At 49.0% G+C, this 18,419-nt stretch overlaps 1 protein-coding gene across 3 annotated transcripts; it reads left to right on the top strand.

Annotated features, from left to right (window-relative positions):
* The first annotated feature begins 6,297 nt into the window (after positions 1 to 6,297).
* LOC114510694 (leukocyte-associated immunoglobulin-like receptor 1) lies at positions 6,298 to 14,418 on the top strand. 3 transcript variants are annotated; one of them, XR_004900145.1, is made up of 9 exons: positions 6,298 to 6,674; positions 7,079 to 7,114; positions 8,459 to 9,643; positions 11,952 to 11,987; positions 12,099 to 12,559; positions 12,655 to 12,697; positions 12,787 to 12,824; positions 13,032 to 13,087; positions 13,626 to 14,418. XR_004900145.1 is itself a non-coding variant. In XM_036012664.1 (7 exons), the coding sequence occupies exons 1-7, from the start codon at positions 11,831 to 11,833 to the stop codon at positions 13,770 to 13,772; spliced, it is 591 nt and encodes a 196-aa protein (XP_035868557.1). In that variant the 5' UTR covers positions 11,744 to 11,830; the 3' UTR covers positions 13,773 to 14,328. The 3 variants fall into 3 exon arrangements, 2 of the variants coding, with proteins under 2 accessions (XP_035868556.1, XP_035868557.1); XM_036012664.1 differs by lacking the exons at positions 6,298 to 6,674; positions 7,079 to 7,114; positions 8,459 to 9,643 and having other exon boundaries at positions 11,744 to 11,987; positions 12,099 to 12,137; positions 12,449 to 12,559; positions 13,626 to 14,328; XM_036012663.1 differs by lacking the exons at positions 6,298 to 6,674; positions 7,079 to 7,114; positions 8,459 to 9,643 and having other exon boundaries at positions 11,739 to 12,137; positions 12,449 to 12,559; positions 13,626 to 14,329.
* Positions 14,419 to 18,419: the final 4,001 nt, after the last annotated feature.

Raw genomic sequence — 18,419 nt, 5'->3', positions numbered from 1 at the left:
CAGATGAAGGATGTATGGCATCTCATTGAGCATTTTTTTTTACGTGGAAGACATTTTAAAATAGGCTGAGTTAAAAACAGGAACAAACCCGCCCCTGCCAGGGTGGTTGGGGCATCATCTCACACACCAAAAGGTCAGCATTCTATCCCCCATTGGGACCCAACATACTGGAGGTTGCAAGTTTGATCCCTGGTCAAGGTGCATAGGGGAGGCAACCCATGGATGTTTCTCTCTCACACTGGTGTTTCTCTGTCTCATCAATAAACATATCCCCAGATGGGGATTAAAAAAAAAACAGAAACAAAACTCATAGATACAAAGAACAAGCAGACGGTCTCCAGATGGGAGGAGGTTTTGCCTGGGTGGAAAAGGTGAAGAGATTAAGTACAGATTGACAGTTACAACATAGTCTAGCGGATGCAGAGGGAATATAATCAATACTGTTCTAATAACAGTGGAGAGTGTCAGTGGGGTACTAGAATTATTTGGGGGGAACACTTTTTTAAATAAGTTATATAAATGTCTAACCACTATGTTGTACACCTGAAATGAATGTAATGCTAAGTGTCAACTGTGATGGAAAAATTAAAATAAAATAAAATAGCTTGGACGAAATAAAAACACATTATCATAATCAATTTCCACGAGTTTCCTTTTGTTTTTTCCATGTAGATATTAGGAAATTTTAAAACACATATGAGTAACAAATTACATTGTTATGGGATGGGGCTGGTTTACAGAGTGTTATACTGGTGTCGTGACTTCAGCCACGGACGAAGTCTACAGTGCCACGGTTTTTCTAGAACCATCCTCTCATGGCATTTGTTTGTTCTTTTATCTTTAAAAAGATTTTATTTATTTATTTTTAGAGAGAGGGGAAGGGAGGGAGAATGGGAGGGAGAGAAACATCGATATGTGGTTGCCTCTTGTGCGCCTCTTACTGGGGACCTGGCCTATAACCCAGGCATGTGCCCTGACTGGGAATTGAACTGGCAATCCTTTGATTCACAGGCTGGCACTCAATCCACTGAGCCACACCAGCCAGGGCTTATTTTTATTGAGCTATGGTTGACATGTAACCTTGTGTAAGTTTAAGTGTTGACCTAAAAATCAAAGGGCCTTTCAAAGTGAGAGCAACAAGCATTTATTAGAGACCAATAAGAAGACAATTCTGGACCCAACAAATTTGGGCCAAAGCCCAAATAGTGTTGCCATTGGGAGACCCAGGCAAGAGGTTTATGAGAAAGAGAGCTAGAAGAATTACATCAATAGGAGTCATTGTCACTAGCTCCGATAATATAACTTAGTAATGTTAACTTTCAACAATGTTGTTAATTTTTAGTTCAGTAGTCCTAATATCGGCTTTCTTGTTATCTCTGCAAACAGCTCTTTGGGACACCATGTTGCTTAAGCCCAGTGCAGAGGTAATTTTGTCGTATTTTATCACCCAAAGGTTTGTGGTATAAGACGGGCCAGTTGGTTCCTCTAGGGTGGCAGCCCTGGATCCATTTTCAAGCGGCCCCACTTATGTTATCATTTACAGGTGTAAACAACGTGATTATTTGATACATTTATACATTGCAATATGGATGCAACCATCTCTGACACTTCCATCACATCACATAATTATCTTTTTTTTTTGTGGGGAAAACATTTAAGGTCTGTTTTTTTTAGCAGTTTGGAAGTATGTCACACCATGTTGTTGACAAAAATTATAATGCTTTGTGTTAGACCCTCAGGGAGAATACACACAACTTCCCCACACTTTGCCCATACAGGTGTTTCTTAACCAGAACACCAAAAATGCTAAAGATAAGACAAAATACAGATCAGCCCTGGCCCAGTGGCTCAGTTGGTTGGAGCATTGTCCTGTCCACCAAAAGGTTGTAGGCTCGATCCCCAGTTTCTCTCTCTCTCTCCCTCCATTCCCCTCTCTCTAAGAAAAATCAATAAGTATATCCTTGCATGAGGATTTTTTAAAAAATACAGATCAACTGGACTATAATGAGATTTAGAAATTCTGTTCTTTAAAATACACAAGAGGGCCCTGGCTGGTGTAGCTCAGTGGATTGAGCACAGGCTGTGAACAAAAGGGTCACTGGTTCAATTCCCAGTCAGGGCACATGCCTGGGTTGTGGACCAGGCCCCCAGTACGGGGCATGCGAGAGGCAACCTCACATTGACGTTTCCTTCCCTCTCTTTCTCCCTCCTTTCTCCTCTCTCTAAAAATAAATAAATTAAATCTTTAAAAAAATACACAAGAAAGTGAAACTTCAGCTAGACTAGAAGATACTCACAATGAAGGTATCTGAAAAAGAACTAACATACGTAACAAGGAAAGAGAAAGCTCTCTACTGTTTAGTTAAAGAAAAAAGACAGTCAACTCCTTTTAATGAGGAAATGAGAAAAAGACCCAAATAGACATTCCGGAAAACTAACAAAGATATCCAAATGACCCAAACCATATGAAAATGTCCCCAACTGTGTTAGTCATCAGATAAATGCAAATTAACCACAACAGTGTAGCTAAAATAAAGATGGAAACTTGACAAGTTTTCTGAGAATGTGAAATAACCAGGAAACTGAAATGCACTGGGTATAAGCTGATACCATCGCTCTGAAAAATGTTTGCCAGTACCCACAAAAGTTGAACAAATGCACAACATGAAAAAACAATTACATTCCTAGGTTTATACCAGCAGAAATGAACGTACATCCTCATCGAGAGATAGGTATTAAGATATTGAAAACAGCCACGGCTGGTGTGGCTCAGTGGATTGAGCCTGCAAACCAAAGGGTCACCAGTTCAATTCCCAGTCATGGCACATGCCTGGGTTGCAGACCAGGTCCCCAGAGTGGGGTTCACAAGAGACAACCGCACATTAATATTTCTCTCCCTCTCTTTCTCCTTCCCTCTCTCTAAAAATAAATTTAAAAAACCTTTTAAAAATAGATATTGAAAGTGTTATTATTTGTCTTAAACAACTAAACATAAACAGATGCACAGAAACAGAGAATACACTGATGGCTGCCAGAGGGAAAGGGGGTTGGGAGGCTAGGTGTAAAAGGGGGTGGGGTTAAGAACAGATTGGTAGTTACAGAATAGTCACTGAGAGGCAAAATATCGCATAGGGAACAGAGTCAATAATATTGTAATGACTGTATGGTGTCAGATGGGCACTAGATTCTTGAGAGGGAGTACTTACTAATTTCCATAAATGTCTAACCTCTATGCTGTCAGGTTTGTGGTCTAGTTGAGACAGGAAAGTACTGGGTGGGGCAGGGCGGGGTACACCACAGGCACAGATTCTATTTTGATCAGTTTTCTTGCAGTATGTTGATTTTACGGGGGATTTCTTTATGTTTTTTGTTTGTTTAATTTTTTCTAAATTGGCCTTTCAACATTGACCAGCAATGTGAGGGTAAATGTGGACCAATCGGCTTTCAGAGAAAACAACAACAACCCTGATTTGTAGCTTTTGCCAATTTCTGTGGTGTAAATACTGACACCAAGGCTGAGTCTGAGCTACCAAAGTGGTATCACTGAACATGGAATTGGAAGGAGATGCCCACAACCAGGTGTCAGGAGCTGGTCTGAGCGAAATGGCCCTAGCACACCACTGAGTATAGCAGCTGGTACAGTGAAAATTGTATTAACCCAAAGGCCTGGAGCTATAAGGCTGTCTTAAAGAGAAATAAAGTTTAGGGAGGGAGAGGCAGAGGAGTGAGCAGCAAGAAGGTGGAAAGGAGGAAGAAAGAGAGAGCAGGAGGGAGACAACAGGGGCATCGGGGGAGAGGGAGACAAAGAGGATAGATAAAGAAGATAGATATTTAGATAGCTAGGTATTGCAAGTAGATAGATAAGAGATGGATGGATGGATAGGCAGGTAGATAAAGAGACACACAGAGAGACAGACAAAAATGTAGATAGATGGATGATACACAGATGATTCTTAAAGGATACATACATAGTTAGACATAAATATAAGAGATAACTGATAGATGACAGCCCATGATGATGAAGTTCAATAGACAGATGTAGATAAATAATAAATAGATACAGATAGATGAAAGAAATATCAATACATGATAGAAAGCTGGGTAGATGATGATGATGGTGATGAGAGAGAAAGATATATGGGAGCTAGAAAGAGAGAATCCTATGGTCCAAAGAATAAGAGGATTTTAGATAAGTCTTTAAGAAACAATATCATACGTTGTTATTAAATGGAATTCAAAGGTTCATCCAGTAACTCACTGGCCTCCATGTAGGAAAATCACTGGCTTTACAAGTGGTGCTGAGTCAGAATTCTCCACATAATCATTGGAATTTGTGTGTTGTAAATGTTTTTTTTTCTTTCTATTTTTTTCCTCTGTGTGTTGTAAATGCTTTCATTTCACAAGAATAGTACACTTACATATCTCATTGGGAGGGAATATTCTACACCACGATAAGACACTGTAGGTGAGGAAGGAAGGAAAGGCACAAACTGTCAGCGCTGATGTGAGTGCAGCACCTGCTGAGACCAGGTTGTCCCGTTGGGGAGCTGAGGCTGTGGGCAGAGCTGCCCCCTGTGCAGGCACCCAGGAGCGGGTGAGGGGAGCCTCATTCAGCCTTGGGTCTCCTTCAGAAAACTTCCAGGAAGCTGCCCGCCTGCCTCAGCCCCAGCCTGGGGAAGATCAGAGACCTACACAGAGTGGGGAGAAAACCAACTGCTCACTGTCTGGGTGGTTGCTGTTTAAATTGTGGTGGGGAGCCCAGCCTACCACATCCTGTGCACTTGTGAGTTTGGTGTGGCTCCTGCTTGGGGTGCAGCTGAAGCATTTTTCTTGTCGTTATTTTTAGAAATTCGTACTTTATTCTTTGCTTTTTTATTGTTCAACTACAGTTGTCTCTATTTTCCTGCCACCACTTTCCCCCACTCCACTCACTTGCACCCTCAATCCTTCTCCCTTTGTCCATGCATCCTTTATACTTGTTCCTTGATGGCCCTTCCTCTTCTTTCCCCACTTATCACCCTCCCCTCTCCCATCTGGTTACTGTCAGTTTGTTCTTTGTTTCATCTTCACCCCCCACTTTCGTCACCTTGTGTCCCAGTGAGTCCAGAGAAGGAGGGGAGGGGAGGGCAATGGTGGAAAACCCTCTCCTGGACATGCGGCCTTCCACAGCCCAGGGCTGCAGGTGGGAGCCAGTGGGCAGCTGGGTTCCTCCCTAGCCTGAGTCCAGGCCAGACTGCCAAGGCTGACAACCCAGATGACGCTACCTTCCGGGGAGCCTGGGTTTCGGATGAAGGTGGATTGAGGTCATGAGGTCTACCTTCCAGGTGCCATTGAGGTCTGAGGATCTGCATGCAAGTGGGTGAGTTCACCAGCAACCCTAGGTTGCCTTCCAGGCTGGACACCAAGGTTCTCCCAGCAGGAGGAGTGAAGGGCAGGGGAGTGGGTGAATGTGGAGGCTTTGGGAAGGGTTGTGCATTTGGGTCTCCTGGGAACACCAAGAAGCAGAGACTCCCGGGCTTTCTAGGATCACTCTGTCCTGCAGACCCACCCCATGGCAGATACTCCTGTTTGGCTGAGCCAGCTGGGGACACTCAGAAACATGGGGCCAGTGGAGATCTGGGTGACCACTCTGTGTGTGAGGGCAAGATCCTGGGCTGCAACGTGCAGCTGGGGGCAGAATTGAGCTCCAGAACCCAGGTCTGTCCTTGGGGCTCATGAACCCATCCCAGTCCCAGGAGGAGGACTGGCCAGCATCAGGGCCCCTGCCGGAGTACTTTAGGGATACTCCAAGTATTCTGATGAAGACTCACCTTTTTAAAAAATCAAAATATAATTGACATAAAATACTGTGTAAGTTAAAGTTATATAATGTAATGATTTGTTGCATTTATATGCAGTATAATTGCCATTGTAGCCGGGAGAAGTACAAACACCTTCCCATTCCTGCTCCTGCCCTTCCTCCCAGCACCCAGCTGGGGGCCCCATGTGCCCTCCCTCCCCAGGAATGGCTCCTGCAGCCTCTCTCCCTTTAAGGGGTTTAAAGGGGCTCAATCCCTTTAGGGTTTTGCATCTGCTGATGGGGCAGCCTGCCCTCTCCTGTTTCCAGGGCCACAGTGGTGGGGGAGGCATTGGGGGGGAAAGATGGGAAGGGAACTGGCGTTAACAGCACATATTTACTGCACCGACTCCCTCTCTGGAATTTAACATGTAGCTTAACATTAAATGCATGGAGGGGGATTTCAGGCTTCCCATTTTATACATGAATCCATGTTGGTGTGAAATGGTGCCACATTCGTTTGTGGAGCTGGAACTGAAATTTATGGCAGCTGGTTGAACAAATCCATGCTCTGCCTTGTCCTGTAAAATAAAGTCAAGTCCACACTCAGGGGGTCCTCTGGAGATCAGTTCAGACTCACCCAAGCATGGAGGGGGAGGAAATAGTTTTGGAAGCCAAGGGCCTCCCCTGTCTCCTTAGTGAGAAATGTGGAGAGGACTGGAAAGACATCTTCCCCTTTGTACAAAGACGTTGATGCAACAACCCCGGGACGGGCCCCCACCAATACTTCCTGTCCACAGTGCCAGCTGCTGTCTCTGTCCTTCACCCTCTGGCTCCAGGTCGATGCCTGCTGCAGGGCTGGCCATGGGTCCCTGTCCCACCTGCCTCTGGGTCCTTGGTGAGTCCTGAATTGCAGGGACAGCCTCCTGGGATAAAGGGGTGGAAGCTAGGGGAGGTGTCTTTGTCCCTTTTGAGTCCTGACTCCTGCCCAGGAGACTCCTGGTTCCTCCCGGGAGTCTGACCCCTCAGCTCTGGCCCTGACCCAAGTCTGACCATGGAAGGTTGAGTCCTAGAAGCTGGTACCTGAGTGTGGGGACAGGTTCAGACTGAGAACCTGTTGGGAGAGGGGATTGGGGCTTTGCTGAAACTCAGAGCCAGAAGAAGGGCTGTGCTCAGAGGGAATGCTGAGGAGGGAGCTGGACATTCTCAGCGGGCTGAGCCCTGCCTCCATCAGGGCCCCTGAGTGCAGCCCCGGGAGGAGGCCGGGCATTGGGCATTTTTCTCACCACAGCTCTCTTCCAGTGCTCTGCCTGGCCCAGACCATCCACATGCAGAACAGTAAGTCTACTTTTTAAAATTCCATTTTTCATGTATGTTGTGTTTTCTGACAAAGTATTAATATTCCTTAAAGTCCTGTGATGGCTTATCTTCAGCCAGGAGGACACCCAGGCCCCTCTCTCTGTCTGGATGGGTTTGTTCTCACGCTGTCTGACCCACTGATCTGCAGAGACACAGCCTTTCTTTCACTTCCACAGACACTGTTGTCTCCCTCACTCGATTCCTATCCCTCCCAGGCTGACGTTACCTCTCACTGGGCTGGTTCACACTTGGCAGTTGGATCTCAGCTCAGTGCCTCTCCTCTGTGTCTCCCAGAAGAGGTCAGCTGTCCCTCGTCAGCTTTGAGCATCCCACACTCATTGGAGTACATGCCTATAAGTGTGGCTGTGGGTTTGCACAATCCCTTCATCAGCCACTGTGCTCCCTCTTCCCTGCAGATGAGCAGGCAGGTCCTTGTGTGTGAGACTCGTGTTTGTGGGGCCAGTGGCACATGGAGCCCCTCTGTAGATGGATGGAGAGGAACTAGGATGTGGATGAAAGAATGAGCGAAGGAGGGAGTGAGTGAACTGGTGGGGAGCCTCTGCCAGTGCCTGCCTCTGTGGGGCTACAGTGATGTGGGTGCCATCTTTCTGTTTCAGGGCTATGAGCCCCCTCTTCCCCCCTCCCCAGACACGTGGCACATGGGGCTTCAGGACCCTCAATACTAGAATGGGAATAGGCTGCATGGAAGGTAGAAAATGCAGTGAGAATAGAGATCAGTGATGTTCAGAAGATTGCCCTGGATTCTGGAATCCCCACCCACTGGGGTCATGTGACCAGATTTGTGTGGAGCTCCACCCCCAAGTAGACTTCCAGTGGAGCTCTGCAGTTCCCATTTGTCCCCACAGTGTCACCAGCTGCCCTTCAGACCCAGCCCAGGTCACTCCCACATCTCAGACTCCTGTTTCCCTGTCCCCACATGTGACCTGACACTGTCACCCTATGCCTCCCTTCTAGAGTCTCTGTCTCCTAGAAAGTGGCCGTGGGCAGAGAGATGTACCCAGGACCCCAGCGTACTCTGACCCCTCCATGTCACCCTGAGAAAATCACAACTTGTGACCACGACTCGGGGGTCCTGTGTCAGGGGGGTGACTCTGCAGTGATGAGGATTCACAGTCACTGGAGTGGGCATGGGGGGTTGGTGTTTGGGGAAAGGATGGTGGGAAGTTCTAAACTGGATTGAGGGGATGGTCGCACAGCTCTGCAAGTTTGCTAAAAACATGGAAGAGAACCCAGAAAACAGGGGACTGTGAGTGTGGTGACTTCCTCCTGAGGGACCCTGAGATCTGCTCTGCTTCCTCCCAGGGACCTTTCCCAAACCCTCCATCAGTGCCGAGCCGGGACCTGTGATCCATCGGGGACAGCCTGTGACCATCGTGTGCCAGGGCCCAGCTGGGGCTGACCTATTCCGTCTGGAGAATACACCTGTTTATTGGGATCAGAAAATCACTTCTCAACATGGCTCACAGAGGGCAGAGGCCAGATTCTGCATCAGTGCAGTGAGTGATGACACTGCCAGGAGTTATTGGTGCCGCTATCACCAAAAGCTTGGCTGGTCTGAGCTCAGTAAGCCCCTGGAGCTGAAGGTTGCAGATGAGGAAAACTACATTCCACTGTCAGGTTTGCCCCAGGTCCCTGCACTCTGTCCCCAGCTATGTCCTCTGTCCCAGGCCCCTTCCCTCCTGCTGGCCCCCAGCCCTGTGGCTCCCCTGCCCCTCTGCACTCATATCCTTTGACCTTCACCCCTGGCTCAGGACCCTGGAGTACTGGACCCTTTCTGAAACCACGATGACCTGGACACTGAGCCCGGCATTGTGGACACAGAGCTGTCCCTGCAGGGCTGGGTGGGGAGTGGACTCCCAGAGGTCAGGTGGGGACAGCCCCCTTCAAGGAGACAGGTGTCACACCCTCTAGGATGGTGTTTTACTGTCCTTTTTCCTGGGCCAGACTCGATGGGGCCACAGGTAATGTGTCCTGTATGCATGATTGATCCTTTTTGGAAACTCATGGGGTCCAGGAGCCATGACCAGGTCTGGATGTTGCTTTGCAGAATTTGGGGGTTGAAGCTGTCCATCACCGGTGTGTTCAGGCCTGAGATGTCTTGGACCCAGAGTCCACTGGGGACACTGTGACCTCCTCCATATCCTCCTGGGTTTCAGAGGATCAATTCCTTGCTGACTCATGCGGTCTGGAGCAGCATGGTGGTGGGAGGTGAAACAGTGACCACTTCCCCTCAGCAGAACCGAGCAGGGACCTCTCCATGACTCCTGCCCCCCATTTCTCAGGAATGTGAGGGGTCTTCTGGGACTGAAGGATGGACTAATGTGGCCTGTGGGTGGATGATCAGGATGGAGTGGGGCCAGGGGATCAGGTGGGACAGACCCAGGCAGCCCCCACATGGCATTAACTCTTCTCCTGCCCTGTTCACAGGAACCCCCAGAGTTGTCAGCTCCACCCCCTTCTCATGCACAAAGCCCCCCACCACACCTGGTGAGTAGAGACTTCAGTCTAGAGGGGTTTTGGGGGGCTCTTCACTGGAGATCAGGCTCCGGGGTCCAGCCCTCTGCCCTGGGCTAGGAGAGTCAGAGAAAGACAAATACTGTATGATCTCACTTCTGTGTGGAGTCTAATGAACAAAATAATGTAACAAACAAAATAGAAACAGAGGCACAGATACACAGAACAGAATGACAGCTGTCAGAGGGGAGGGGGTTGGGGGCTGGGTGAGCAAGGTGAAGGATTATTTTAAAATTTACATATATGTGTGTATATATACATATATGTATTTGAGATGTAGACACAACCACGGCATGCAGACAGCCAGAGGGAAAGGAGGTATGGGAGGTGGAAGGAGGCAGGAAGGCAAGGTCACTGGAGACAAAAAGAGACTTTACTTTGGGTGACAGGCACACAATGCAGTGTGCAGATGATGTTCCATTGAGGCATGCACTTGAAACCTGTATGGTTTTATTAACCAATTTCACCCCAATAAGTTCAAGTTTAAGAACAGACCATGGCAAGGGGCTGGCACACACAGGGCGGCACTAACGTTGGTGACTGGGACAACTTCACTGGCAGGGTGGACGAACTCGGTGTCAGGCTCTGTGGCAGCATTTCCTGCCCACCACTGACAGTTGGCGGGGGGTGCTTGTCTGACCTCTAACAGCCTCACTTTTTAAAATCTGCAGAAACAAAGCTCAAGTTTCTTGCCTAAAGACACAAGGTTATGAAGAGGCAGGAGCAGCCCAGGGTAGACAGAACCCAGGCCCCAGGGTTTGTTCACAGCTCTGCACCACCCCCTTGTGGGCAGAGTCGTACTACCTTGCAAGACAGAGGGACAGAGGGACAGAGAGACACGGGGACGGGGGACTGACAGCTCAGATTCCAAACTTGGACCCTAGGAGAGAAGCGACCTCATGACAGTTGTACCTGAAGAGCGACTTAGTCACCTAGAGGCAGAGACTCCGCTCTGGGAGAGTCCTGAGCACAGTGCTGCTGCGGGGACAGGGAGGTCATTACACAGGGCAGGGCGCTGAAGTCCGTTCCCGCGGGACAGGGACAGAGGGACAAGCTCTTAACCACCACATTGAGCACATAGTTCCTGGTCACTGCGTCTGCAGCAGACGCCCCCTAGCGGCGGGCTCGGTGCACACGGGGAATCAGTAGAAACGGTTCCTGTCACCCTAGTTCTAATGGGGAGAATTAATTAGAACAAACAGAAGAAAGGCCTATATTAATGTGTCTGCATGTGCAAATATAAATATGTAATTTACAGTGTGAAGTTTCAGATCTATAATTTATGTCAGTGCATATATTTAGATTGTATATTAAATATATGTCATATAATTAATATAATGAACATATTAACATCATCACAAATGTATATAGACATTATAAATTTTTCCCATATTACTAAAATTAACATATGTAGATTTTTACGTAAATATAGACCATATATGATACAATAGAATGTGTAATTGGTAAAATTGATATATATGACTTATGTCATATAAGTTTTTTAAATGATTTATTTTTAAACATTCATATAATTTAAATTATACCTATATAAGTTAAATCACGTAATTTATACATATTTACATCTGCTACAATTATACTTCAATCATGTGATTTATTATAAATAAACACCTCATGCAATTACACGTATCATACATACACCGCATGCACATGGAATTTAAATCGAGGTGAACGTCACCCAGGTGAGCTCAGGCAGGGGCGTGCAGAACGGCCGGTGGGTCCTGGATCGTGGACGTCACAGGTGCTGAGCGAGGCACTCTCTGGGAAGTGAAGCTTTTTACCTTCCTAAAGGGTAGTGATGACTCAGTCTCCGGCAGGGGCGGGGCGACAGTTCCTGCGAGGGAACAAGGGACGCGCTCCCTGGGCCTGGACCAAACCCAGAACCTCAGTCTGACCGCCTGGGACCTGAGTGGTGATGCGCATGCGCAGAGGAGGAAGCTGGGACTGGTGAGGGACATATAGCGCATGCGCCAAACTCAGACCCTGTCCAGTGCTTCATCCACTGACCCGCTGGCTTTGGCGCTTCCGGCAGCAAGAGGGCAGCGGCTTGGCTTTCTCCCGCTGTGGGAAGGGAATACGGTATTTCATCTGCTCCATCCAGTGAGCACGTCATTAGCCAGGTGTGGCCACTGAGCCTTTGAAATGTGGCTAGTGCAGCGGAGGCCCTGGCTTTTACAGTTCTTTAACTTCAATATCAGTGGATTCAATAACACGCGGTTACCAATTTGGACAGGACTGACATACGGTATTTCCATCCCCACAGAAAGTTCCACCAGCAGAGCAGCATTGGAGGGAACAGGTGAGAGTCCCAGAGGCAGGGAGACCCCCTGGGTGGGGTCTGGGGACACTCAGAGTCCCCTCTGCCCGGCTCTGGCCTTTGATGCATATCCTCCTGATTCCTCACTCCTAGGACACACGCAGACAAATTCCCCGGACACTAAGACCAGCAGTGAGTGGTGGAGTCAGAGGGCCATGGACCTGGAGCGTGCCTCTTGGGGGAGGGAGAAAGAATGGGGTTCGGCGTTCATCACATTCCAGTCCTTTCATCGTCCTGTGGAAAGAGGACCCAACGTCCTCACTCAGGACCCCGGTTTTGTAAAATGGGAGTGATCATCTCGGTGTGGCAGGACTGTGAGGCATGTGAGAGATTATCTACGTGGGTGTGAACATGCCAAGCCCCCAGCGCAGGCATGGTATGCAGTAGGTGCTCAGTAAATGCACGCTGCTGACACCTTGGTTCCATTTTCTCTGCTCACCCAGTTCTGTCACCAGAGCTTCTTTATATTCTTGTCGGGATCTGTGTGGCCTCTCTGCTTTGTCTCCTCCTCCTGGCCTTCCTCTTAGTCCACCGTCAGCGTCAGAAAAAACCTGGTAAGTCTCAGGGTCAGGGTGGGGTCATGTGGGAAAGCATTTGGGGTGCTGGGAAGACAGCCTCCCTCCTAATTCACACCCCTGACTGTCTTTAGGGCCCCCCAGCAGCAAGGGTGAGGAGCCAAGACCCCAGGAGAGGTGAGGCCCCCTGGGGGGTGACCATACACCCCCTTTTCCACTTCTCTGCCTCCAGGTGCCCCCCATGCTCACCTGTTCTCTCTCCTCAGGCTCAGCCCAACAGCTGACATCACAGAGAGCCCAGCAGGTAAAGGGACAAGGAGAGGGGGCCTCTTGGGAGAAGGGAAATGCACATTCAGTGCCATTCCAGAAGCAGTGAGTGTGGGAGGGTGTCTGGGAACATTATGGGCTCTTCTGGAGGAGGAGGGTATGAAATCTGACCCTGTGAGTTCTCAGGCACATTTGGCTTCAAAGGTCCACCCCCAAGAGCTGACCACTGTTCTCTCCCCTACAGATGTGGCCACCACAGTGGATGCACTTCCTGAGGAAAATGAAGACATGCACAGCCCAGTGAGTCCTTGTATTAGCCACTGGTTTCTGGGTAACAGAGCACCCCCACTTTAACAGGTTCACAAAACCATCCCAACGTCCTGGGTGAGGATTTGGAAGCAGATGCAACATGCTGGGTGGTGCTGGCTCAGGGACTCTCATGAGGTTGCTGTGCAGATGACTAGGGCTTCATGGTCCATGTTTAGGGTGGCACCCCCACGGGACTGTGGGTGGAAGGCCTCAGTTCCTCTGCAGGCAGGTGGGCTCCTCCATGGCAGGTAGTCTCCCCAGAGGGTGGGATCCTGAAGTGGATGTGGGGAAGCCACACTATCTTTTGTGGCCCCTCCTTGGAGACTACATGACCTCACTTGTGCCATGTTCTGGGGGTCACACAGACTCTCTCTGACTCTGCGTGGAAGGAGGCCACACAATGGAAACAATGGAGATTCGGGAGGAGGGATGACAGGGGCCACATGGAAGCTGTCTTCCCAGTCTTTCCTTCCTATAACCCCCACCCTCAGCCTGAGCCACACTAACTTAGCTTGGGTGTGTCCCTCAGAGCACTGCTGCAGGAGACCCCCAGGAGGTAACATATGCCCAGCTGGACCAGTGGGCCCTCACACGGAGAGCAGCTCACACCGAGACCCCACAACCCATGGAGCCCACAGCTGAGTCCAGCGTGTATGCAGACCTCTCCAGACACTGACTTCAGGACCACCTGGCCTCTGCACCTCAAGACACAGGATGCCACTCTTGCAGAGGCTGGTAGCAGCCACTTGGAGGACTTCCCTATTAAACTATCTCCCTCCTGAAAGTCATCAACACATTTTTGCTGGAGGCAAGACCTGGACTTTGGGGACCCCTACTGAAGAAGCAGGAGGTTCACTAACCCGGTTGCTCCTCCTACAACCAACCAGCTTGGTGAAGCACAGTTGTAACTCTTGTTTCCAGAGACGCAGCTACTGGTACCTGGCTGTTCCAGAGACCCAGCTAATGTTGTCAGGCAATTTCCATAGAACTAACCAATGTCCAGCAGTTTCCAGAGATCCAACTAATTTTGCCTAGCAGTTTTGAGAGACCCAGCTAATGCTGTGCAACAGTTTCCAGAGACCCTGCTAATGTTGCCTATCTGGTTTCAGCAGACCCAGCAGCTATGGGTCAAACCGGCTGCCTCATCAGGTTAAAAGGAGTCTTTACCCTGAGGACCTCTAGGGGGCCCGAGTGTCTCCTTCAGATAATTTAGCGGTTTTTATTAATTTTTTTGCTTTCTTTTTTTAATAGGAAAAAGAAGAAACTTGCATGCCTGTTACAGACCTGGTATTAAAAATGCTATTCCATATTAAAAGAATATTTTAAAAGTTCAACCAAAACTCAGCCAGCCCTTTTAAATGTGCAATTGCTACTTTAGTTCTATGAAACATCAACATATTCAAACCCTCCATAATACCTGCAGTCTTTCCTCTGACTTGTTTTTTAAAAACTATGCACTGAAATACTGCTAACTTGCCCAAGGTCGGCTACCTCTGACCTCAGGAGAGGAAAACATCTCAGTAGCCAGGAGGTTTCTGTCCTGGCTCAGAGAGGGTGGATGTGCAGCCTTTCTCCTCAATTTAAATTGTGCTGATCTTTCCTGTGCCATTTCTACTCAGGGGTAATTTTCCCCTAGGAATTTGCTTTCCAATTCTCTATTTTTATCTTTATTTCTTTGGCGTTATATCATGTGTTGAATTTCTGTCTTTCCGTCTCATCTCCTTGTTAGTTTTTGTCGATTAGTGCATAGTCTGGGCTCTCCAGGACACAGAACCAGTAGGGTCTGGTATGTATGTTACCTAGAGATGCAGGAGAGTAAGGACGGATTCAGTAGAGGAACAGGCTCACAGGTCATAGAACCTGCACATCCCACTGTCTCCCGTCTGCACGCTGGAGCTCGAGGAGAGCCGGTGCTGTAATTCTGACCACAGACGCCAGTTCCCTGCAGCACACCAGGACACCGACTGCTGTGGCCACACCACCCTGAATCCTCAGGTTCACCTCCTGGGTTCTTCCCCAGGGCAGAACCCGTGGTCTGACCTTCTGTTTCCTGCAGGTGCTGGGTGACTGGGGCTCGGGAACATGGGGCACAGGGAGGGTAGGGTTGAGGCCCAGGATCATAATACACATGAGCCTTGGTGTCCGGAGGGATGGTGCACTTCCAGAGCCTGAGGCTCTTCTTAAGCAGCAGGGACCACAGGACTGGGTGCCCCCTGGGTGTGAGCGTAAGGTCTGGGGTGAGCCTCAGGTTTGTGCCCTTGGAGAGGCTGAGCCCCACCCCGTCCAGGAGGACATGACAGCCAGCCTTGCAGACATCTCTTCTCTATCAGACCTCACCTGGCTGACCCAGGACAATGAGGAAGCCCCTTCCCACTGACCCCAGCTCTTCCTGGGAGACTGCCTGCCTGGTGCTATAGCCCAGCAGCCCCTCTCTGGGCTGTGCCCCTGAGAAGTGTCAGGTCTTTCCCTTCAGGTCCTGATTCTCCCCCTCTTGGGGCTGGGCCCTCCCCTGTGAGGTCAGAATCATGCGACTCCCTATAGTGACGGGCAGAGGCTAGGAGTCCACCTTCTCTACACACAGTGCCTGTGGTCTGTGTCATAGATGACCTAGAGACGCCCACAGCATCCAGTTGGAACTCCAGCCCCCAGATCCAACTGGTTCTTTGCAAACACAACCTTCCATGAAGCTCCTCCCACAAACCTTTGGGCAACATGACTGATTCCTTGGTGCATTTGCTTCTGTAGAATTAGGGGCTTTTAGTTTAGGAGTTGCTGGAGCCAGCTGGGAGGCAGGTGTGTGCAGAGCACAGACAGCTCAGGGACACAGGACACACAGGGGCACAGAGACAGGGGCATCGTGCCTGAGCAGGCTACCACCTGCCCTGGAGAGCATGAGAGGGATGAATGAGTGTCCTTCCAGTGCCACTCTCCTCTCTGTGCCCCTCCAGTAATAACATAAAGGTCTCAAGAGAGTTGTATGGTTCACCTTCTGCACGTGGGAAACCGAAGTGTTTGCGTAAGTGTATTGTTGGGGATGGTCAGCCTGTGAGGACCAGAAGCCAAGCCAATAAGTTTCCCTGCTTATGCTGTCTGTGTATTTCTCTCTGTGTCTAAGTGCCTATCTATGTACCTAAGTCTTTATGTGTCTATGTTACTATCTATGTATTGAAGTGTCTGTGTGTTTTTCTTTTTTTTTTTTAAGATTTTATTTATTTTTAGAGAGGGAAGGGAGGGAGATAGAGAGAGAGAGAGAGAAACATCAATGTGAGGTTGCTGGGGGTTCTGGCTTGCAACGCAGGAATGTACCCTGGCTGGGAATCGAACCTGGGACACTTTGGTTCCCAGCCCACGCTCAATCCACTGAGCTACGCCAGCCAGGGCTGTGTGTCTTTCTATGTAAACATTGATCTATATATTTATCTATGTAACTTTCAATCTATATATTTATCTATGTATCCATGTAGCTATATAAGTATCTATGTATCTAAGTATGTATGTATGTATTTATGGTACATATGTATCCATGTACCTATCATTTTTCCATCTACCTATCATTTACTTATCTATCCATCTACCTGTCCTCTACTTCTCTGTCTACCCACCCATCATCTCTATCTACATGTTTATCTATCATCTGTGTGTCTATTCTTTACCAATCTATCATTTATCATCTCTTTGTATCTCCATACACTTCTCTTTTATTTATATCTCTATCTTTATCCATCTGTTATAAAGTTAATACCATAGGTTTTTAGATTGACATAGATTCAGCCCCATTATGAAATATCTCAGTAGAAAAACCTTTTAGAAACTAAAACCTCTGTGGGCCCAAAGAGGGGACGTTAGAGTTGGGCCTGGGGGCACCCAGACTCACTTCCCTTGAGACCACGGAAATGAGGCCACAGTGTGGCCACTGCACACTTCCCAACCTGTAGGGCCCTGTCCTCCCACCCAGAGGACAAGGACAGAGAGGACAGTGAGAGGCTGGTTATGGACCCCAATACCACCCCCCTTCTGGGCCTCAGGGAGTTGGAATGCAGGGGCAGAACCCCAGGGACAAAAGGGGTGGCATTCAGGGTGGGGTCCGGGCCCCACCTCAGTTGTGCCTCTAGTCCAGGACCTGCTGGGCCCTGGGAGAGAGTCAGTCATGCAGGCCCTGCCCACTCTGGGGCACCTGGGCCTGAGCCTCCAGAGGAGGGTCCAGGTCCCCTAACCTGTTCTGACCCTGGGAAGGGGCAGGTCCCATAGAGAAAGGCCATGGTAAATCTGGGTGGGAGGTGCCTGGAACTTGAGTGACACCCACTACAGAGGAAGGAAGCTGCCCCCTGGGAGTCATGTGGATCAGGATGGTTTGTAGGTTACAAAGGAGACAAAATCTTTCCCTGCAGCACACTGACCTTGACCCCCAGTTAAGGAGACTAAACAGTGGACATGTTTACCCTGGGTCTTCGCTTGCCACTCACTCACTGACTGTGCTGGGTGATCCACACCCAGGAGAGGACTCATTTTTACACCTCTAATCCCTACCATCCCAAGAGCCGCTTTTACTAAAGTCCTGTGGGTTCCAGGAGGGACTGTACTGTGATTAAATCTGAGTGATGTCCCTCCCAAATCTCTCCTGATGGCTGCAAACACCCCCGGCACGTCACACTGATCTCCAGACTCCTCAGAGCCAACATATGCAAAACTGGACCCCTGGTTCTCACCCACTCACACCTGACTCCTCATCAGTCTGCTCCTGTTTTCTCAGTGAGGGTCATGAGTCCAGGACCAGGCAACACAGTCACCCTAGATTCTCCATATGTACCTCCTCATGTCCCTCCATCCCAGATGCCTGCTGAGTTCCCTCCATGTGTCCTCACATGTCCTCACGTGTACCCATGTCCCTGCTGGGGACTGTGTCCCCAACCTGAGCTCCCTCAGTACCCCCTCCACAGCAGCTAGTGGGGTATCCAGGGACTCTCCCTCCAACCACTGCCCTGTTCTGTCCTGCAGGTGAACTTAGAGAAAATATTGATCCTTTCCATCTGAAACCATCAACTGGTTGAACTGAAGGCACATCAGATCCCTTATCATTATGTCTCCTCTGGGCGTGTCTACCTCTAGCCATCTCCTGCCCTGCAGGTCTTGCACCTGTCTGACCCCTTATTGCCAGACACATTGGGTTTCTCTCAGTTTCTCTTGTCTTCAATTGACAAAGATGTATCAGAGATATTCACATAGGACAACAACTGAACACAAAAAGCAGGGAAGTTGGTGGTTTTCCCACCTGGATACAGTCCATGGAACAGTGGCAAAGGGTCTGGGATCTCACCTCTGAGGC

The sequence above is a fragment of the Phyllostomus discolor genome, chromosome 12 (assembly GCF_004126475.2).
Source record: "Phyllostomus discolor isolate MPI-MPIP mPhyDis1 chromosome 12, mPhyDis1.pri.v3, whole genome shotgun sequence".
Classification (NCBI taxonomy): Eukaryota; Metazoa; Chordata; class Mammalia; order Chiroptera; family Phyllostomidae; genus Phyllostomus; species Phyllostomus discolor.
The sequence above is the reverse complement of the archived record's forward strand: the minus strand, read 5'-3'. Positions and strand labels throughout refer to the sequence as shown.

Excerpts from the sequence above, each read along its gene's own strand:
- LOC114510694 (XM_036012663.1), top strand. The coding sequence starts at position 11,831 with ATGTGGCTAGTGCAGCGGAGGCCCTGGCTTTTACAGTTCTTTAACTTC. Across the intron at positions 12,138-12,448 it reads CCCGGACACTAAGACCAGCA|TTCTGTCACCAGAGCTTCTT; the intron begins GTGAGTGGTGGA and ends CTGCTCACCCAG. Across the intron at positions 12,560-12,654 it reads TCAGCGTCAGAAAAAACCTG|GGCCCCCCAGCAGCAAGGGT; the intron begins GTAAGTCTCAGG and ends GACTGTCTTTAG.